We start from the raw sequence: 23,337 nt of genomic DNA, 5'->3' as shown, positions 1-23,337 counted from the left end.
TTACCAATGTTAACTTAAACGCCAATGCTGGAAACCGTGTGTTTAATTCCACTGTAAATAGTCAGTCAGAGCAAATGAACATTAACTGGGAAGAAAAAGAGTTAAGCTTTGCTACAGTACTGGGAACAGACTTTACTATAACAACTTGAATGACTGCAAAATATACCTATTTTTTATCTAGAAAACATTAAACTCCATGGTGACTGTGTAAATATTTAGAGATTGTGATACGAAGGTGGAGTCAGGAATGTCTGAGAAGAAGCAGTCTCCTACACAAGTTGTGATTCTTCATAATGAAATGTCTTTGCTCATTATATAACTTAAAAAAACACCATCATAAAATGTGCATTTAAAAACTACATGTATTAACCATATGCATTAGGGACACATGCCTTTAATAAATAATAATAGGACAGTTTTCAATGAGACCCTATCTGACAAGATCACAGCTTCTCCTTGGTTATACCAGAGTCCTGTTCTATGGAGATGTATTGTAACTTTCATTTAACAATTCAGCTTTTCACCAATACAGATATTTTTTATGATTTGAAGGGGTTACACACACTAAAAGTGACACCTCTTTCTTGTGATAGTGTGTTTCATAATATTGGATGCATATTCCATTGATCTAAAATTATCCACAAGCTGCATTCATCCAAAATAGGGTTGCCTTAGAGCAAGTTACCACAGGCATTAATCATGCAGCCAACCACTAAAGTTTAATCACTTGCTGCTATTGGCTACACCATGTTTTCCTCCTTTTTAAGAGAGAGAGAAAAAAGCATCATCCGTTGTGGACAACAGTGTGTTTGAACTTTGTGTTTGTGGGTAGACTGGTGCATTCTGGCAAACTTCCCCGACCCTGAAGGTCAACAGAACTCAACAAAGCACGTCTCCCAGCAGAGAAAGAGCACAAGTCGTGACTAGAGCTGCTTGTCTGGCAGACAGCAGACACTGAGTGACAGATATGGGGACCACTGCAGTGAAGTCCTGTGCTGGGCTTCTACTCTTCGTCTTGCTTTATCAGAGCTCTCTAGCAGTGGAAAGGCATTACTACATCGCGGCTGTTTTAACCGAATGGAACTATACAATCAGTAAAGATCAGAGGTAAAACAACAACTTTATTCAGCTATCTGCTCTTCAGGAGGACTCGAAGGGCCACTCACAAAAAAAAAGGCAGGATGGTTGATAGTAGTGTTGGGGAGTAACGCATTACATTTAGCTCATTATTGTAATCTGATAACATTATTCAGTAACCTGTAACTACAGTAGTTCCTTTTTCAGACAGGTAACCGAATATGGTGAACTGATTACATATTATGTGAAACAGCGCATTTCAATCCTTACAAGAACGCTCTTGAATTCTTCAAAGAATGTTTTGAGCTGCAGCCTGATGAAACTGAAAAACAAATATCTCTGTAAAGTATAAACTGTGCCTTAAAAGTAACTATTTGTAACAGTAACTAGTTACAATTCTGTTCAAGTAACTTGTAACTGTAACAGATTACTTTTTAAAAGTATCTTCTCCAACACTAGTTGTTAATGACCTTCAAAGTGATTGGGACCTACAGTACAGTATATTATACTCAGTGCGGTCCCAATAGATATTCGGAAACATGCAGTGAGGGTGACATCTATTTATTTTTGCTGCAGTGTATACTTTGTATTTTTATTCTAGAACTCCAAAGCTGTAAAAAAAACAGTGAATGTCACAACCCACATGAAAAATAATCATATCTGTATAAATTAACAGGCTTGATTCACAAAGGTTTGTCTCATAAGCTAGTTAACTCTTTCAGGACCAAGTTACAGAAAGACTAATGTGGGATAACTTAATAAATAGTTTCAGTGTCTTCTGTTTTCATCTTTTGAGCTGAGATTTTTTTTTACAGTATATTTCTCCTTACACATTTCATTGCAACACATTCTATGTATGTATTTATTTGTATTGGTTTTTTTTTAGGTCTGATTCTACTTACAAGAAGGTAGTTTTCAGAGAATACAACGCTGGGTTTAAACAGGCTAAGGATATTCTACCATGGGCGGGTAAGATTTAACACAGAATTCTATGACAGAAAATGGCTGCTGTATTACATATATGCATATTGGTTCTGTGAGAGCTACTGTATGACTTTTAATAAAGGGTGGTTGTTACTCTCACTAACCCAAACCAGTTGGGAATAGACTAGGTTTAAATTAATTATTTCTTTACTCGTAACTTGTACCATAGTAAAAACGCATTGTCGAGTAATTGTTTTATATATTTGAAAAATCCTTTGAATAAAAAGCATAGAGACAGCTGTAAGTGTTTTACATATATAAAATTATGATATTGATAATGTTTGCTTCAGTAGCTGCTATTAGCAAGAATCTTTTTCTGGTTCAGACTGTATTTCATTCATACCACTGTTACAATGGATATATATATATATATATATATATATATATATATATATATATATATATATATATATATATATATTGTTTCTGATGTCATTGTACACATATTTGCAGGACTGCTTGGGCCAACACTGCGTGCAGAAGTTGGGGATGTTATGAAGGTCACCTTCAAGAATATGGCTGATCGACACTATAGCATTCAACCAAATGGCATTGCTTATGGGAAACAGTCTGAGGGTATAGTTATACATTTTTATCTAATGAATTTATTGGGCATTAATGTGTTGTTTTTGGTTTGTACAGTAGTTATTAGTATTACTATTTAAGCACTTATGGATATTTGGCATTTAATAAAGTCACATGAGTATTTTAACTGTGCAAGCCTGACAAGAAGTAATTTCTGTAATGAGGCCAGTAAATAAATAAGTTTGTATACTGGTAATGTCTTTCCAACAGAACCGGTGAGCTTGGTAAATACGTGTCATATTCAATTCATTAACAAATGCCCTCTTTAAGGGGGAGGAAAATATAGGTTATTGAAGTGGATCGAGCCTGGCAGTGAATATGAGACTTTAGTTTTGTCCATGAACTCCGGTTTTGTAAATAATTCAGCCATTGTTCCTTTTCATAACCACACCAATTATTATCCCCCTATGGATATAGAGGAGGCAATCATTCTATGTTGTATGTCACTGTGAATACTGTTTTGTCTGGCTGTAAGGGAGATTAATTATTTTGAATTTAAATTTGGCATGGATGGGGTCAAGCCCAGCCACATGGTGTAGAGCTGGGAGTAGGGCTGGGTGTAGAGCTGGATGTAGGGCTGGGAATAGCAGGCTTTACTCTCGTGATAGCACTACTTGGGTTATTTTGTTTGTCAATTGATTTGTTTGTTTAACCTTTTGTTTTTGATTAATAAAAGTACGCATCAGCGCTTAAACTACAGCTCTCTCCTGCCTGTAACCAGCCTTGCCAGTGACACTATATTTTCACCCTTTCACAGTCACACTACAGTTTTTCATAAATACACACACACACACACACACACACACACACACACACACACACACACACACACACACACATATATATATATATATATATATATATATATATATATATATATATATATATATAAAAAATACACAGTTTGTGAAGTAATTTTATTGTTTCATAAGTAACCAACACTCTGTAGTTGTTGCATTTCAAAGTGACTCTCTCTCCACTGTGTGTGTACACATGATAAGAAGAACAAATATTCATGTTTGGCTGGTTTTAGTTACATTTTAACAGAGAAAATGCTCAAAAAGTACCTATTGAAACAGACTGAATTTTACTACAATTTCAGATAGATCTTCTTTAGCCTCTAGAATTGTCTATTTCACATATGACCTGTAATATCTGGCCCTATTACCTAATCTTTAACTCATATGAATGTTTCTTATTTATTGTTTAAGTTTATTTTAATTTTATCTAGGCTTTTGCTAAAGAAGTCCATTGGGTCCCATTGTTTATGTTTTGAACATGCATTCATGTGAATAACTTGGAAAGTTGGATTTGGTTGGTGTGACAGTATTGTGTTTTTAATCAGTGTTGTGCTGTTTTCCTGTTTAGGGACCTTGTACTTTGACAACACCTCCCAGTTTGAGAAGAAGGATGATGCAGTCCATCCCGGCACAGAACACGAGTATATCTGGGAGATAACCGAAGACACTGGCCCGACTCTGGCTGATCCGTCCTGTCTCACCTACACATACTATTCTCATGTAAACGTAGTGAAGGACTTCAATTCGGGATTAATTGGAGCATTGCTCATTTGCAGGAAAGGTAATTCCATAGCTCTGCTGGTGTTCCGATCATGGGATCTAAACAGCACTGTCATTTAAATCCTTAAAGCCTACTTGGTATTTTACATTAATTTAAACTATGCTGCCTCAGATTTTGGTTTCTAGAGAATTGGTACACAAATAGCTCTTATTTTAATTGAACAAGACTTTATAGCCAATTGCAATCTACAGAAGGCAAGGAGTGTATGATAAAAGTTTGGTGAAGAATCAAGGCTATCGGGTTTACCATGTAGGCAGACAAACATATGCACGCGATCAGCACATAAGGGTCTCCTATTTTATTTAATGGAAACCCTAACAAATGGATCCATCTCAAAGACAAAACAGCAATGTAGATAACACTGTGAAGAAGACAAGATTCCAGTCAGTCATAAAGCCTGGTCCGGTACTTCATAGAATTCCAGATTCCCAGAAACACTTGCACATAGCACAAAATAAATAGGAAAAAGGCTGTAAAATACATTGATTTGTTTCGAGGTAATGCTGCTTCTTCTCGTTTTCTACTTCTTCTTCAGGAAGCCTGGATGACGATGGCAAACAGAAGCTTTTCAACCAGGAGTTTGTGCTGCTCTTTGGTATTTTTGATGAAAATAAAAGCTGGTACAAAGAAAAGGGGAGTGAATCTCAAGCACAGCCCCTGTACTCAATTAACGGTTATGTCAACGGATCACTGCCAGGTATGGATAATATGTGTAGGAAGAATCACATTACTAGAATTAGGGAATTCTGACAACAAATCACAAGATACATTCATTAAATGAGGAAAAACAATAGGCATGCAAACAGTAAGAAGTTGGTTAATCTCTCAATACACCCCGAACCTCAGAGGTCATGCAATATGCCACAGCTGTTGTATCTATAAACACTTATACATGTATTGGCAATGTCGAGGATTCATCTGTATTATAAACCTAAGGGGGGCCAGCTGGGTTCAGATGGGATGCAATGTTGAGAATGGATCAGTTTTCAGCACAGTTGTTACATGGAATACAGAAAGGTGGTTTCCAGGAAAAATCATATGGACTTTAACACAGCAGTATGCCTCAGTACATTTTCTTTTTCTAGAAGAGAAATCAACATAATCCACATGGCAAAGTCCTTTCTGTTATATGACATTATTCCACGAGAGTAGGCACTACCATCCCAAATATACTGTACTGTTGTACATCCAAGATTAAAACATTATAATCTTACCCTGAATTATATATATATACTGAGCATAAAAAAAAAAGTATCACTTATATTTGAGCATCTAAATAAACGTATCACTTATATTTGACCATCAAAAGAAACTTGTCACTTATATTTGGATAAAATTCACTAGATGTAATTGAAAAATGACAAACTCTGATTTAGAGCAGGTGCAGTGACTTTTTATTGTGCTGATTAAAAACTGACATCACGAAGATGCTGCAAAATGATCTGTCGATCTTGGGCAGGTATTGTGACTCTTGGTCTCCCAGTTCGTGGCCTGTCATTGACAGAGTGTGTCTGGTTATACCGTCTCGCCAGGTTTGAAATTGCTGGCTGTGAGCGCCCAAGACGGCGAGCCACAGTACGCTGCCCTAGTCGAGCCTCCAACATGCCGATTGCAGGAAGGCGCTGCTCTCTTGACAGACATGGCGTATTGTTTTTTTTTCAGTGATTTTCTTTATTGCTTTTATTCAAGCTTGCAATTCAGCAGCTGAAATCACTCCATATCCAGTGTCCAATCAACTGTCTCAGGTGATTAAGTGCATATGCTTCAGTCATAGTCACTCAAGCGTGTCATGGTTAAGGATGAATGATCAAGTGATTAAAAAGAAACCAAAAACATTTCATCAATGTCCATCATTTATAGACCTTTTTTTAATAAATGTGTTATAATAGTGATAAGTTTCTTTTGATGCTCGGTATATATATATATATACACTGTATATATATATATATATATATATATATATATATATACACACACACACAAACATGTTTCAGACCAACCAGCCCCTCATCAGCGTGTGTGGTTTGTTTTGGAATGTGCTCCCTCACTCTCTCTCCTGTGATCTTTCACAGAGCTCAGCATCTGTGCGTATGACCCAGTGAGCTGGCACTTGATTGGAATGAGCTCTGAGCCTGAGCTCTTCTCCATTCACTTCAATGGGCAGGTCTTGGAGCACTCCGGCCACAAGATGTCTGCTGTCAGTCTCATTACAGCTTCCAGCACCACTGCCAACATGACCGCAAATCACCTAGGAACCTGGCTGATGTCTTCCCAGCTCCCCAGGCACTTAGAAGGTAAAAGATTGATGTTTGAGTTCAAGAATTATTTTTTTTTAAATACAACAAATAAAAGTCTCTCGTAACTGTTGTGAATTTATATTGGAGAGTAAAAGACACCCATTTCTGGTTGCTAAGGTTATTAATATCCTCTTGTGTACATTATCATTTTTTTTTACCATTATTGTATTTACTGTTTGCAAAAATGCTCATGGATGCACTGTTATTGTGTGTCAAAAAAAACATAACATTCCACAAATGGAATAAACGGATTCAATTGCTGACAGATTTTTTTTTAATGCAAAGACCCAGCAATGCCTTTTATAAACAGATTTCATGAGTTATTTAAAGACAGGTAGTTTAACAGTTATTTAAGTTGTTTGATCGGTAACTGGCTTCTTTATTAAATTTTAGAAACCTCAGAGTTTTCTGGAACAGAAAACAGGAATGCATAAGATGAATAACTGTAATATTTCATTTCTATACCAAGTTTCTCTTTAATGAATCTGGAAAATTGTTGATTCAAAACTATTTGCAGTCAAACGTGCTCATAACTAATCCCTCAAAGAATTACCAAACAGTTGTCATTATAGACTAGGGTCCTTACAGGTGATTAAAAATGGGAAAGTGTATTTTAATGTCTAAACTACAAAACTATATGGCTTCCTTACCAAAATTCTGGAGAAGTTTCATAAATACCAAATGTTATTTTATATGCATTGTGTGTAGCATGTCTCTTATTGTATATGTCATCTTGTGAAGTGGATCGAGAGGTTCTGTCTTCTCAAACTGTAAGAAACAATGCTTTCTTTAATACAAGACACCCTCCACGTCACTCATTAATTTTATCATAAATCACAAAAACAGATCTTGTACCCAAGAACTATTAAACATAAAAAATAATGTGTTGTTGTTTTTAAACTGTGCCATACTGTGTGTTATGCCCTATGCTGTTCCCTATGCTCTATGGATGGGATGGCAGCTGTACTCAGGATAAGATGTACTGGGATTGTGGCAAATGCTTAGCAGTGATTGGTTGATTGCTCATACATGATTTATAATTTAAATTAAAACACAATTTTACAGAAATAGCTCTTGAGTTAAATCTTTGTGAATAGGGCTAATCAGGAATAAATCAATATTTCACTGCACCTATAACAATACAGTATGTAGAGATAAAGGCAAAATGCATCATTGTGTAGGTTAAGTACAGGTACAACTTAGATAACAAATGTTTCAAATAATATAAGATCATCTAATTTCCCTCCATGTGGAATTAGCTGGCATGCATGGATACATGAAAGTTCAAGTTTGTGAAGGAATAGAAGAGGTAAAGCGGAAAATTACTATTAAAGAAAGAAAAATGAGCCAAGTGTGGACTTACTGGATTGCGGCGGAAGAAACAACCTGGGACTATGCTCCAGCAATGCCAACGTACATTGACAGGTAAGCAGTGTGTATATTTTCTGTTTATTTATTTAAATGCTCCACAATACCGTTTAAGATAGTTCCTCCAAGTAACAGATTGCCCAGTTGGATTAAAGGTATCTTGTTTTGTATGATAATGAGCCAGATTCTCAAAGCTGTCATTAGTGTGATATTTACACACATTTATAACAACACCAGTTATAAACTACTCACACATCTGATGCTGGGACTTGTGAGTCATCTCTTATTTGTTTTAGAATTTTAAGTAGTGTCTTTTCCAATCACATTAAAAATAATTCTTATGACGATTTGGATTAAATAGCTTTGAGAATCTAGCCCATGTCTATTTGCATGTACTCAGATTGTTGTGTTTGCTGTTTATTTGTACAGCACTGTGAGTTTCTTTGGTCACGAAAGCAGCTTAACAAATTGAATTTTTTAAATCTTAAAGGGAATTACCTTGAAAACTTTCCTAATTGAAACATTGTCAACTTTACGGTGCATATTTGTTACGTCAAGACTGATTTTGGAATGAATGATATATGACGTATTCAATTCAAACAACTTTTAATTCTAAGATTTGCTGTCAAACCTGCTTGGAACAATCCCCCAGGAAATGGATTATTAAATCATGGTCTTTATAGAGTCCATATATATTTTCTCAGTATATATATATATATATATATATATATATATATATATATATATATATAGGAAACAATTTTATTTTCCCCCACAGAGAATATAAAGATATATATTTAGAGAAAGGGCAAAATCGCATTGGGAGAAAGTATAAAAAGGTGGTTTACGTCCATTACACTGATGGAAGCTTCACTACAAAGGTGGAAGGGAGAAAACGTGAAACTGGAATATTAGGGCCTGTTATCAGGGCTCAAATTAGAGACGTAGTAAAGGTAAGCTGGCTGGCGTGAGTAGCTTTTCTCTAAAATATTCCTCTCACAATTCACAATATCAATAGACAGCATCTTCTGGAATGAATTAATTACCAACTCCTTTAAAAAATACATATAAATGGATTTGAATTTAAAACCTCAGTTGCTAGACCTTTATGTGCCCTTATTAATCTTCAATAGCAAGCAATGCAGCCTCACAATTACAGTAATGCAATGGTTCTGGACCAAGGCACAATGCTAGCACAAGGGCAGCTACAATCTTATGAGCCATTGCTAAAATGGTACCACAACGACAGCTTTTTCTACCAATGGCATCACACTAGCATGAACAAATACACTTTGGTAATCACACTGACATTGTAGTATACTGAAACAACATGTTAATTTATGATCAGTTCTCCTAGAGTGGTGCCTCTTGTGTGACTGTGTGACTTTATGCCATTCTCTGCTCTTTATATTTGTTTGTATAGGTCGTTTTCAAGAACATGGCCACAAGACCATACAGTATTTATCCACAGGGCCTTTCAATCAGCAAGAATGAAGAAGGAGCAAACTACCCAAAAGATGGCAGAGGTCTGAGCTTTTGTTTAGTTTTATTTAAATAAAGCAGGGGCTATTTTCAGAGTTTTTACTGCGGTTATCAAATTGGTTGTTTACTGTGGTGCTTGTAGCTTATTTCAGCTAGTTTATCGCACAATAACCAACAGATTCCAGAATGGTAGGATTAATTACCTGTGATATAGTTGAGGTTCTGTTTGGTAACACATTTTAAATAAACATTGTTGTTCTCACTTGGGCAGTTAATCAGGAACATGAGGTGAAACCAGGGGAGACACACACATATACGTGGATAATCACAGAGGAGGATGAACCAACTGAAAATGACCCCCGGTGCTTGACCAGAATATATCACAGTGCTGTTGACATGACAAGAGACATTGCCTCTGGACTCATCGGACCGCTTCTGATCTGCAAGAGCCAGTCCTTGAGCATAAGAAATGTGCAGGTATAAAACAAACATGACATTCATCCCCGGCCACAGCTAAAAATACTAAATTGTAGATATCATATCTACATCTACAAGGTATACACATGTAACAATGTAATACAGACAGATACCTCTATATATCCTCAATGCCGATACTCTTCTTAAGAAGACTCCTTCTTGACTCCAGAGTATTAAACCTGTACCATTTACATTGACAAAGCCATGCAAAGATACATGACAGATTATCAGCATTTTAAAACAAAATAATGCGTCTTTATAAAAGCATCAAGGAAAGTGACACCAAACCTGGTTTAATTAATAAAAACACGGGTAAGTCATAAAGCATATGAAAAAAGTAATTCCTGTCCCATGTCAAATAGAGTAATTATAACTTTTCAATGCATTTTCTTTGAACTCTCAGTGCATCCACACAACTTTTAAGAATGCCACCTGCTTTTCTATTGTGATTACAGGGTTTCTACCACACTCTCAGAAATACTAAAAGAAATGTAATAAATTCAAAGACTAGTGCTGAAGATGTTGAATTATAACAAGTTAGCAAGCATGGATTTCAGAAATGTTATTTTAGATTGAAAACATATATGTTGTGCATTTATAATTAATCTTAAAGAGCCCTAATGAAACTTCAGGCCTGTTTGAAATTTCCACACTAAAGCCGGAGAAACATTAATCAGTGAACAAAACACAACAAAGAAAACTGCCTTTGATATGAAACTTTTGAAGAAATACAGTTGTGTTTTTACAGAAGTTCTTTCTGATACATTATTATGGGTTGCATATTTGTACAACTCTGTATTACTTCTCACATGTTATGATATGTTACAAACTGTTTAAATGACTCTATTTGCAGTTAAAAGCAGATAAGGAGCAACAAGCAGTGCTGGCAGTATTTGATGAAAACAAAAGTTGGTACTTGGAAGATAATATTAAAACCTATTGCACAGAACCCTCAAAGGTAAAGAGGGAAGACCCAGGATTCTACAAGTCCAATGTTATGCACAGTGAGTATTTATTTATTTATTGCATTTATATAGCGCTTTTTATACAAAAGTATCGCAAAGCACTGTACAGTGCATAGCAGAAAAAAATAACAAACTACAATACATTTGTATAGCATGTCACACATACAACTGCCACAGTCAGAAGTTTAAATAACAATATACACATAATACAAAAGCAGCCATTTTAAAGTTACATTAAAACCCCCTAAGATAAGAAAGCCATTTTATAAAAGTGCGTTTTTAGTCTTGACTTGACTGTAACGGTCCCGGTTTCCCTGACAAACGAAGGCAGAACATTCCATAATTTAGGAGCTCTACAAGAAAAAGCCATACCTCCCGTGTTGCTTTTGTTGACCCTAGGAATAACCAGCAGCCCCACATCCTATGATCTCAGAGTGCAGTTTGGAAGATACAGGGTCAGTAACTCCTGCAAATAACTAGGTGCTAATCCATTCAGGGCCTTGTAAGTTAACAGCAAAATTGTCAAATCGATTCTATACTGCACAGGGAGCCAGTGTAAAGAGGCCACAACAGGGGTAAAATGTTCACTTTTCCTGGTTTTAGTCAGAATTCCTGCGGCGGTATTCTGAACAAGCTGCAAGCGGGATACCACACGTTTTGGGACACCAGAAAAAAGTGCATTACAATAATAAATTTTAGATTAAACAAAAGCATGCATTAATCTCTCAGGATCAGATACAGGAATAACTGGTGTAAGTTATTTTTCTCAAATGGTAAAAAATATACTTTAGTAACTTCCCTAATATGAGTCTCAAATGAGAGATCAGGATCACTAGGATTCTAGTTTAAGTTTTGATGAGAGACTACAAGAGTCAAGGTCATGTAATCCCACATTTCCTTTTAGTTGGTTCTTTGAGCCCACTAGCATAACTTAAGTTTTATCTGAATTCAACACATCGAAAATTCTGTGACATCCAGTGCTTGATATCTTTAAGGCAAGTAGCTAATAACACCCAGGCAGAAGAATTTCCTGGCTTTAGTGACAAATATAGCTGGGTATCATCAGCATAGCAATGGAAGTTCATGCCGTGTCTGCGGATAATGTCACCTAACGGTAGCATATATAATGAAAACAGCAAAGGAAATAGAATGGAGCCCTGTGGAACACCACAGACAACTTACGATAATGCCGATTTTACCTCTCTGATAGACAATAGACAAACTGAAACCTATCAGAAAGATAAGATTTTAACCAGGATAGGACAAGGCCAGACAGTCCTACTGTTCTTTTAAGACAATTCAGTAGGATGGAATGGTCTACAGTATCAAAGGCAGCACTTAGAAGAATTACAACTGATGGAAAGCCCGAGTCAGAGCTTATCAGCTGATCATTCACAACTCAGACAAAGGCAGTCTCAGAGCTATGTGCAGCACAGTGATAGGTGTTACAGAAACTTGGTTGTTCTGAGAGGCAGGACAGAAGAGGCAGAGGGGTAGCGCTATACATAAGAAATAGTCTTGAAGCCCAGGTGTTAAATCTGGACAAAGAAAACAATGCCAAATCAATATGGGTCAGAATAATGGACAGAAATAATCTGTTATACAATGACATTAGAAATGCATGTAGCAAAGGAGAAGCCATACCTCTCCCATATAAAATGGGAAAACCCGGTGGGGAGCACGACGGATGAAATTGAAATGGTGGAAATGACAAATGACTGCTTCCTAACGCAATTTGTCAAGGCACCGACTAGAGGGGAGGCATGCCTTGATTTAGTCTTTTCAAATAGCTCAGACAGAATAACTAAAACAGAGGTCAGAGAACCATTGGCAAACTCAGACCACAACATGGTCTCATTTGAAGTGATTTTTAAAACCCAAAAAGTAATGACTAAAGCTAAGGTTTACAATTTTAGAAAAGCAAACTATGAAGGTATGAAACAGAGACTAACAGAAAAAGGATGGCTGTTTTTTTTTAAAATGTAGTACTATGGACGCTAAACAATTACGTCCCAAAAGTAGACAAATCTAAATCTAAAACAAAATGGCCAAAATGGTTTAATAGATCAACTAAAAAAAATTATTCAGCGAAAAAAGGCACTTTACAGAGCGTTTAAAAGGGGCCAAAAACAAAGTACACAGAAAGAAACGGAAGTCAAAAAGGAAGTTAGAAAGGCCAAGAGAGAGAGATTGAAATGAACATTGCTAAGGGCCTAAAACCAATTCCAAAATGTTTTTCCAATATTATAACAGCAAGAGAACATTCAAAGAGGAGGTTAAATGTCTAAGGGATACAAATGGCAAAATCATAGATGAAGAAAAAAAAATAGCAAATATATTAAATTATTACTTTTCACAAGTTTTTACAAAGGAGGATACGGACAACATGCCCCACATGTCGACCTGTTCCTATCCAGTTTTAAATAACTTTAGCATAACAGAGCTAGAAGTGTTAAAGGGACTAGGAGCTCTTAAAATAAACAAATCCCCTGGGCCAGATGAGATCCTCCCAATAGTACTCAAAGAAATGAAAGCAGTTATTTACATCCAAGATCATGCAACAGTCTCTTGACACAGGGGTTGTACCGACAGACTGGAGAATTGCAAACGTAATACTGATCCACAAAAAGGGAGACAAAACCAAACCAGGTAACTACAGACCAATAAGTCTGACTTCTATTATATGTAAACTATAATAAGATCCAAAATGGAAAATTACCTATATGGTAACAGTATCCTGGGAGACAGTCAGCATGGTTTTAGGAAAGGGAGATCGTGTCTAACTAACCTGTTTGATTTTTTTGAGGATGCAACAATGGATAATTGCAAAGGATATGACATGGTTTATTTAGATTTCCAGAAAGCTTTTGACAAAGTCCTGCATAAAAGATTAATTCTCAAACTGAACGCAGTAGGGATTCAAGGAAATGCATGCACATGGAATTAGGGAGTGGTTAACATGTAGAAAACAGAAAGTACTGATTAGAGGAGAAACCTCAAAATGGAGCAAGGTAACCAGTGGTGTACCACAGGGATCAGTTTTAGGTCCTCTGCTATTCCTAATCTACATTAATGATTTAGATTCTGGTACAGTAAGTAAACTTGTTAAATTTGCAGATGACACAAAAATAGGAGGAGTGGTAAACACTGTTGCAGCAGCAAAGGTCATTCAAAATGATCTAGACAGCATTCAGAACTGGGAAGACACATGGCAAATGACATTTAATAGAGAAAAGTGTAAGGTACTGCACGCAGGCAATACAAATGTACATTATACATATCATATGGGAGATACTGAAATTGAAGAAGGAATCTATGAAAAAGACCTAGGAGTTTATGTTGACTGATAAATGTCTTCATCTAGACAATGTGGGGAAGCTATAAAAAAAAGTCCAACAAGATGCTCGGATATATTGTGAAAAGTGTTGAATTTAAATCAAGGGAAGTAATGTTAAAACTTTACAATGCATTAGTAAGACCGCATCTAGAATATTGTGTTCCGTTCTGGTCACCTCATTACAAAAAGGATATTGCTGCTCTAGAAAGAGTGCAAAGAAGAGCAATCAGAATTATCCCGGGTTTAAAAGGCATGTTGTAAGCAGACAGGCTAAAAGAATTGAATCTATTCAGTCTTGAACAAAGAAGACTACATAGCGATCTGATTCAAACATTAAAAATTCTAAAAGGTATTGACAATGTCGACCCAGGGGACTTTTTCGACCTGAAAAAAGAAACAAGTACCAGGGGTCACAAATGGAGATTAGATAAAGGGGCATTCAGAACAGAAAATAGGAGGCACTTTTTTACACAGAGAATTGTGAGGGTCTGGAACCAACTCCCCAGTAATGTTGTTGAAGCTACACCCTGGGATCCTTCAAGAAGCTGCTTGATGAGATTCTGGGATTAATAAACTACTAACAACCAAATGAGCAAGATGGGCCTAATGGCCTCCTCTCGTTTGTAAACTTTCTTATGTTCTTATGTTCTTAAAAACCAGACTGAAACTTCTCGAATATACCATTAAGAGTTAGAAATGTTTGTAACTGAATTGCAACAACTCTCTCTGGAACCTTATCTAAGAATGGTAGGTTGGAGATTGGCCTATAGTTTTTGAGGACTTTACGGTCCAAATTGTGTTTCTTAAGCACAGGTTACTTAACCACAGCTGCTAAGTAAAACATTTATCATTTTTTAAATGTGGGAATTAATAACACCAAGAACATATTTTAATAGTTTTGTAGGAATAGGATCAAGGGAGCATGTAGTAGCTCTCATATGTTGAACTAACTCTGTCAGTTCCTGTAAGGTAATCAAAGAAAAATCCCCCATAGTAGCCTTAATAGGTGTAGTTGGTAAAATTGTGCTGGAGTCCTCCTTAATAGAAGGTGTCTGTGGAATCTAATTTCTGATGTCTAGTATTTTATTTTAATGAATGTAAGAAGTCATTGCAGCTGTGAGAGGAGCCAATGTCAAGGGTAGGACTATTAGGGGAATGATTAATTAATTTATCTAAGGTAGCGAAAAGAAATATAAGGTTGTTTTTATTTGCTTCAATTAATATGATGATCTAGCCAACGCCAGAGCCTTCCTATATTGAACCAGGTGGCCCTTCCATGCGATGTGATGAACGTGCAATTTAGATTCCTGCCATCTCCGTTCTAGTTTACGACCCTCATATTTCATCTTATGAGCTGCATCAGTAAACCGCAGTGAGCTTTTTTTAAAAGACACTCTCCGAGTTTTGATTGGCGCTACAGTATCTAAAGATACCAGTCAAGGTGGTGTTGTAGGTATTAACCAGCTCATCTACTGATGAGGACTCAGAGGGCGGGATTTTCAAAGAACAGTGTTACTGTATCAAACTCGTGGTATAGTAACGAGAGCTTTAGTAGCAAGTGATTTTCAAACGAAATGTGTTAATTAAATCAATCCATTAATGCTTTGAAAGTGAGTCGATGTGGTTGTTAAGGAACGCATTTCTCGTTAAAAAGCTTAATTGTCGCAGGTCACCTACATCACTTCCTGTCTCAACGACTAGATAAGGGGAACTCGTTAATCAATATGCATGTTATCGAGATCCAGAAAAATGAATGGAAGCATAATTTGCTGTTATGGAAACTACTAGAATACAGGGAGGCGGCTCTCCCACCAGCGAGCAGCAGCCACATGGAAATAAAAAATAATGGGAATATCTATGTTGTGTATAATTTGTAAACTTCATTTAAAATTGCTCATTTTGTCATGTAGAATGTACATTTATTTAGAACACTTCACATATACAAAGCTGATTTACGATTATCTGGCGTGTGGGTAAAAATCAGACGGCACGGATTTAAAAAAATATATAAATAAATAAAAATTAAACCCCACTAGTCATTTACCCTCTTTCGGGGGAATATTTGCCACAGCTGACATAAAATAAACCTAGGCGTAAATTGGTCCAATCAAGGGTATGTGATTGAGCAGGGGTAACAGGAATTTGATGAAGGTTACTGTAGCACACACCTCTGTGTTTACTCAACGGGTAGTGGGAATGGCAGGATACTTTAACCTGAATTTTACATGCCTCTTTAGATTCTCTCCTCTCGCCAGTTCCTAGTTTAAATACCTTGCTAGGTGATGTTCAATGTTATCGGCTAGCCTACTTGCCCCTGATCTGTTTAGGTGCAGTCCATCTTCCCTATAATATCTATTTCCCAGTTGTTTATAAATCCCAGTCCTTCTTGCACACACCAACCAGCCAGCCAAGTATTTAAGGCCTTAATTCTACTGAATACTTCATCCCCACCACCAACAACAGGTAGAGAATAATTCTGCATTCTAACTTTTTCAGCTGTCTTTCAGAATCTCAGATTATGCTTGTTTAATCTAAGTATGCTTGGTTCATATCCTAAACACCACAGTATTAAAGTAATTGCTGCTGTCATTAATGCTTTGTGTGTCCTTTTCACCTGCTGTAGTTTTTAAAGGTACATTTCAGCCTGAATGTCAACAATGAAGATGCATAAAGCCACACCCTTTTTAATGGGACATTTTGCAGTTTACTGTGCGTTTACCATAGTTTACCATTGGTTGCAATATTTTTTATTTTAGTGGCTTTACCATACCTCTTTGTTTTTTATAATGTCTATGTATGCTTTACCATGCTTTCACTGTTCTCTGTTATTCTTAGCTATGTTTTTACAACTGAATAGATCCTATTTTTTTCTTTATTTTGTACTATGAAGTACAAAACAGCAGTGGCTCAATGGAAATTGAAGTAGAAGAACAACAATATAGTGTGTTTGCAGGCTCAATACATTTTTAGAACAGTTATATTTGAGAATGTAGAGTACAGTATTATATGTATTGTATAAAAAGAACAAACACCCTTATGCCTCATTTGCTAATAAACAGTATTTTTTTATCTGAATATAAAGCTATTTCTGTATTTAATCTCACTTGACAAGATCATACTGATGGGGAAGTACTGGACAACTTTCTATTAGTTTGTTTTATTATTTATTTTAAATAGCTGGATAATCATACATAGCATAAATAAATAGGTAAATATCAGGACATGGAGATTGTATTAGGTAACCTCTTAATGTACTATCAAATGGTCTTCAAGCCCCTTGATATTTATTGCCTTTGAGATATTAGTAATCTTATTTTTTCACAGCAATAAATGGTCAAGTCTATGACAGTGGAGAATTCCTTGGATTTTGCCACAATGAGGTTGTCACCTGGCATGTTTCAAGTGTCGGCGCACAGGATGATATCCAAACTGCCCACTTCTATGGCCACACCTTTGAACACAATAAAAGAGATGAAGATGTGCTGAGTCTCTTCCCCATGAGCGGGGAAACCATTACAATGAACATGGACAACATTGGTGAGTTATATTTAGGCTGGTCTTGTAAGATTTTGGGCATTACTAAGGGCTACTAGTCTAACTCTACATTAATTCAGCCACCCCCCTGGGTGATTTTTTCACCCACTTACCACTTATTAACACATACAATACAAAATACAGTTTTATACATTATAAAGCAGTAGTATTAAGATTCGCCAGTGTTTAAATCATTGAACTAGACCCTGCAGTCTTACAATCTAATTTTACCAAACTTCTTTGTGTTTGCCTACTACAACATTGCTTAGTTTACAGTTGTAAGCCCTCTACTTTATAGTATCTTAACTATAGAAATGTAGCTAACTTCTCAATATTTGCTTAAATATTGTTGTATTTTTATATTCGAATAATCATGCATTATCTCTATTTCTTCCCTGCAGGCCACTGGCTTTTGGCATCATTAAATTCTCACCAGAGTAACAAGGGAATAAGGCTACGATTCAAAGATCTAGAATGCCTTCTAGATCCCGATTATTATTATGAAACCACTGATAATGACAAAGATGTGGGTATTGTGTGGGTACCTAATGAAGAAAATAAAGATGATGTAAAAGTAAATGTCAAACCGAATGACATAGTCTCTTCAGAGACAGAGCTTGATGAAATGACAGAAATGTGGGCCAATCAACTTGGCTTACGCTCTTTCAAGAATAAAACGCAAGGCCTCATGGCAGAGGATGAAGTTTTGGATTTCTCCACTCTGCTAGGTGATTATGAGGATGGAAACCTCACGGAAAATGTAAGTTTATCTGCTTCAGTGGCCCCAAGCAACAAGAGCTTTAGAGCGGATAGCAATGACTGCCTGCTAAAGCAGGAGGTGCTGCATGCAATGCAGCTGAATGAACCACAAGAGGGACATCTCCACGTAACAGGATCCTCTAAAGAAGAAGCAGATCTGTCAAGCTCTGAAAAGCGGGCCAAGACAGGGGACAAGGCAGAAGATCTTCAAAAACTTTTACTCAATAGCACAGCTCAGTGGTTCACAACAAAAGAAGTTCACAATAATGATTCTGTTCCCTTAACTATTAGTAACAAGACAAGGTCACAGGAATACAGAGATCCGTTGTTACCTCCAGTGGCAAACAACAGTTGGCAAACCTTAAACAGTGACCAAGAAAGTTTTGTGATGGGAAGAAACAACCAGTCTGCCAGATCTCATGAGGAACAAGAGAAGGAAAGTGCAAGGACCATAGAGAATTTCACAATGGAGAATATATCACTTGAAGGAAATAACAGTACAGCTTTGCAGGCTACAAAATATGCAATACCAGAAGATAAGGAAGCATTTATTTACCATGTCCCCATCACTAAGGAGCTAGAAAATGACAGTTTAGTGAAAACACAGAACAGCAATAATGCAGATGTTGTGTTACTGGATAGCCACACAGCAGACAATGTAATAGACCACACTCTACTAGTGGAAGTGGAGGGGCAATCAGAGATCAGAGAGTCTGAAGTAATTTACAACACCAGTTCTGTAAAAGATACAGCAATAAATGAGACTGTACCTGGTGGAGAAGGTAAAATGGATGCAGACAATGAGCAATATCAGATTTTATCAAACAGTAAAAGTGAAAAACATTTCCAGCAGCCTGTATCCCATTATAGCCACGCAGAAGGTCAAAATGTCAGTCACCCTGTTGTCACTCAGGAGAAAGGTTATCATCCTGCACGTGTGAAACAGTCTTTGGAAGTCACCAGTGGTAACAACGGAGGTGGGAATTACAGTATTGTATCTGAACGGAACACTACATTTATTTCTGCTCAAAATGAAACAAGTAACAGGTCAAATACAACCGAATATCTCCAATTGAAGAACCAAAACTCTTCTGAAGAACAAGCTGGGATTCTTGCTGGTAATTTTACAGCTGCAATAGAAGTTAATGGAAATATGACAGATATCTCTGCGCTAGATAATCAAAGCATTGAATCCAAGGACATGAGTTCTGAAAGCAATGAAACTGTATGGGTAGCCTCAGATAGTAGTCTCAATGCAGCCACGTTTCTTGATTTGGTAAACCAATCATCTTCTCTGGCAAGCAGCCCTGGGACAGAAACATTTACTGAGACACTAGTGGTAGAAATTCATGGAAATATGACAGTAATTTCAAATAACAAATCCAATGCTGCACTTCAAAGTCGTGATGGTGTAAATGAGGTACAAATCCCTGTGTCAAAGTTCAACGACATTTATTCAGAGGAAATCAGTTCAGAGAGCGATGAAATGGTAGAGAAAGTGGTCATTTATTTGAATGACACCACCGGTAATAAAAACAGAATAGGCATTGTTACCACATCCCTGGACCCTTCAAAGAAACACTGGGAATATCTAGGAAAGCATAAAACTCATCACAAGGAAATTCCTAGTCATGTGAAAAAGTACATAGAAGATGAAAAGCACATCAAGGCAAGTGAATCTAAAGAACCACCGAAGCACAAGAAGAAACTGGGTGGCATAAAGATGAGAAGGAAAAAGAAAAATAATGAAAAGGACCTTTCAGCGACGGGAAATACGTTTACAACGGAGACTGGTTTTTCACCCAGAGGACATAGACCGGATAGCATCAATCCCAGAGTATACAAGACAGTTTCAAATGAGAAAGAGTTGATCGGGAAAAACATCGTCATAGGCGTTCCAAGGGGGGAATTTAATGACTATGACCTGTTTTTGCCGGACATGAATGAAAATGAAGATCTGCACGATTTAGAGCAAGGCAATAGCTATGAATATGTAGAATATAAAGACCCTTATTTCACCACTTTTCATAGTCAGAGTAATAAAGATGACATTGCAAACTACTATATAAGTACGGCACAAGGAAACGTAAGAATGTACTTCATAGCTGCCGAAGAAGTTGAATGGGATTATGCTGGGTATAAAGGATCAAGGTATGTACTTTTGATATCTGTACAGTATATCCCTGTTATAGTTTTTTTCTGATGCTCTTTTGCACTTGTCTGTATAAACACATCACACTTTCCATTACCTGCCTGAAGCTACTTTACTTTAGGATTTGTCTATTCTTGTGATGTGCATGATTACTCTTACAGAATGTTAAGCAAATGAAATCACTGCTAGCAATAAATATACAAGGAAACTATAAGCTTACTCTTCCTTTATAAAAGTTTACTACTACTACTTATAATAATAATAATAATAATAATAATAATAATAATAATAATAATAATTGTTTTCACTTATAAAGTGCCTTTCGTCACAATGTCATGATGGAACCCATCAAAACCTCGAGTCCCGTGGGGTCCTCTAAAATACGTTGTTCACGTTAAATTCAGTTTAATTTCTAGGATAATCCATTGAGATTAAATGCTGAATTAGAGACAGCAGTGTGGAGTAGTGGTTAGGGCTCTGGACTCTTGACCGGAGGGTTGTGGGTTCAATCCCCAGTGGGGGACACTGCTGTTGTACCCTTGAGCAAGGTACTTTACCTAGATTGCTCCAGTAAAAACCCAACTGAATAAATGGGGAATTGTATGTGAAATAATGTATAATGTGATATCTTGTAACAATTGTAAATTGCCCTGGATAAGGGCGTCTGCCAAGAAATAAATAATAATTAAAAATGACAAGGGGAACCAAGGGACTGGCTTCTAGTACTATCAGAAATCCAATGTTTGTTTTTATCCCTCATCTAAGACAATGATCTTTTCTTTCTGTTACATTAACAGAAGGTTCGAGGAAAGCAGTACAGATGAAAGGAACACACAATTTAAAAAAGTGGTTTTCCGTAAATACCTGGATAGCTCCTTCTCCATACCAGACATTCGAGGAGAAGTCGATGAGTTCCTTGGCATCCTTGGCCCGCTCATTAAAGCTGAAATCGATGATAGCATTGTGGTGAGTCTGAGAATGCTCTCATTGCCACCCTTTGTAGATTTGCAGGATCAGCACTGTAAGAGTGCTATGATGGGAAGTCTGTATTAGTCATGTTAAAAACAGAAAAAATGCTGTATACAAACCTTGTAATCAAAAATGACTGTGAAACCTTTATTTTACGAACTAACTGGGACCAGGATGTGTTTGTAAAAATCTATTCCTATAATACGACATAACATTAAATAGACTGCCGCCTCCAATAAACACCCTGCACTGATTGTTAACAGATTTATACACAATACTGAACATACTGCCTTCAGGGCAGGATTGGTTTTTCTGACTCTTTCTAATTCTGAATAATAACAATGTATACACTATATACTATTTCCAAATGTTTTTTTTCAATTATATCAGGACATTTTGGACTCCAGCTGAAGGAGTCCAAAATGTCCTGATATAATTGATTTTTTTTTATTTTTTTTTATCAATTATTCACATTTTTGTGTGCCTACAGTATCATTGGTACACAGCAGTTTTTCTTTTTCAAAATATCTCTCTCTCTCTCTCTCTCTCTCTCTCTCTCTCTCTCTCTCTCTCTCTCTCTCTCTCTCTCTCTCTGGATAAGGGCGTCTGCTAAGAAATAAATAATAATAATAATAATGTGTATATATATATATATATACTTTCTGTTCCTCCAGGTTGTTTTCAAAAACCTTGCTTCCAGAGAGTACTCCCTACATGCTCATGGTGTTTCTTTTGGAAAGTCAATGGAAGGAATGGGTTACGAGGATGATTCTCCATATTGGTATAAACTTGACGATGCTGTTCAGCCTGGTGACACTTATACATATGTATGGCAGGCAAAAGACAAGATTGGACCTAAATCAGATGGCTGCAGAACCTGGGTCTACTATTCAGGTGTAAACCCTGTAGGTAACACTGGGGTGAAGGACTCACATGCATGCCACATGTTAATGGTCTTTGCAAACTGAAAGGATGAAAATCTATCTATCTATCTATGTAATGCTCAATCAAAATTCTAAGGCAAAGAGGTCCCTGAGTGGCTCATCTGGTTAAAGTGCTGCCTCTGGGAGTGCAGGATTAATCACACAGCTTGGACGCTGCCAGTTTGTGTCCGAGCTGTGCAAAGAGGCATAACTTTGTTGGGGACTCCAAAGGGGGCATCACATTGGCTCTGATGCTACTGGGGTGGGGGATGGTAAACAGGCAGGGATTGCTTCTCCTCATCGCGCAACAGCGAACCCTACTGGCCAGACACCGAGCACATTCAGAGTGGGTAAAAAGCAGGGCTGATCTCTGTTCTCCGCGACTGGTAGCCTGCCCACCTCTGCTTTGGATTAAAGCCTGGCTACCTGACCCGAACCCGACTATATGTGTCAGGTTCGGGTCGGGTTTATATTCTGTGTCAAGCACTCAGGCTCGTGTCGGGCCGGGCCGGCTCAGTGTTTTATAAATAAATGCATTATTACATTTTAGCGAGTGTTTTTTCCTCATGCAAATGCAAATACCTCCTAAAATTACTTCCGACTTATCACGGATCCCACGTGAGCAAAGCATAAAGTGTGAAGCGTGCAGTGAGAGGCGTCACTGCATTCCCATGTTTATGCTGTAAAAAATACAGCCAAAAAGTGATTCTACATTATTAAGTATGGAAGCTGTAGATATAAAATGAAAGCTGTCTACTGGAGAATGTTTGTTTAGCAGTGGAAAGTTCTGTCGCTGAAATGGGCCAAGTCAGTCGCACATAACTTCATTTGTACAGACCGAAAAAAA

The 23,337-nt window shown here is 37.0% G+C and overlaps 1 protein-coding gene across 1 annotated transcript in view; it reads left to right on the top strand.

Annotated features, from left to right (window-relative positions):
- The first annotated feature begins 856 nt into the window (after positions 1-856).
- Positions 857-23,337, top strand: part of f5 (coagulation factor V) — a 32,837-nt gene continuing 10,356 nt past the window's right edge. The window contains exons 1-15 of the mRNA XM_059028895.1: positions 857-1,107; positions 1,964-2,046; positions 2,515-2,637; positions 4,015-4,227; positions 4,763-4,924; positions 6,300-6,521; positions 7,784-7,949; positions 8,671-8,845; positions 9,316-9,418; positions 9,646-9,851; positions 10,705-10,855; positions 17,478-17,690; positions 18,089-20,597; positions 21,396-21,564; positions 22,242-22,472. Of these exons, the coding sequence (XP_058884878.1) occupies positions 968-1,107; positions 1,964-2,046; positions 2,515-2,637; positions 4,015-4,227; positions 4,763-4,924; positions 6,300-6,521; positions 7,784-7,949; positions 8,671-8,845; positions 9,316-9,418; positions 9,646-9,851; positions 10,705-10,855; positions 17,478-17,690; positions 18,089-20,597; positions 21,396-21,564; positions 22,242-22,472 (4,866 nt within the window). The 5' untranslated portion in view covers positions 857-967. The remainder of the gene's footprint in view (positions 1,108-1,963; positions 2,047-2,514; positions 2,638-4,014; positions 4,228-4,762; positions 4,925-6,299; positions 6,522-7,783; positions 7,950-8,670; positions 8,846-9,315; positions 9,419-9,645; positions 9,852-10,704; positions 10,856-17,477; positions 17,691-18,088; positions 20,598-21,395; positions 21,565-22,241; positions 22,473-23,337) is intronic.

Source organism: Acipenser ruthenus, chromosome 8 (assembly GCF_902713425.1).
Source record: "Acipenser ruthenus chromosome 8, fAciRut3.2 maternal haplotype, whole genome shotgun sequence".
NCBI lineage: Eukaryota > Metazoa > Chordata > Actinopteri > Acipenseriformes > Acipenseridae > Acipenser > Acipenser ruthenus.
This window is presented reverse-complemented; position numbering and strand designations above follow the sequence as displayed.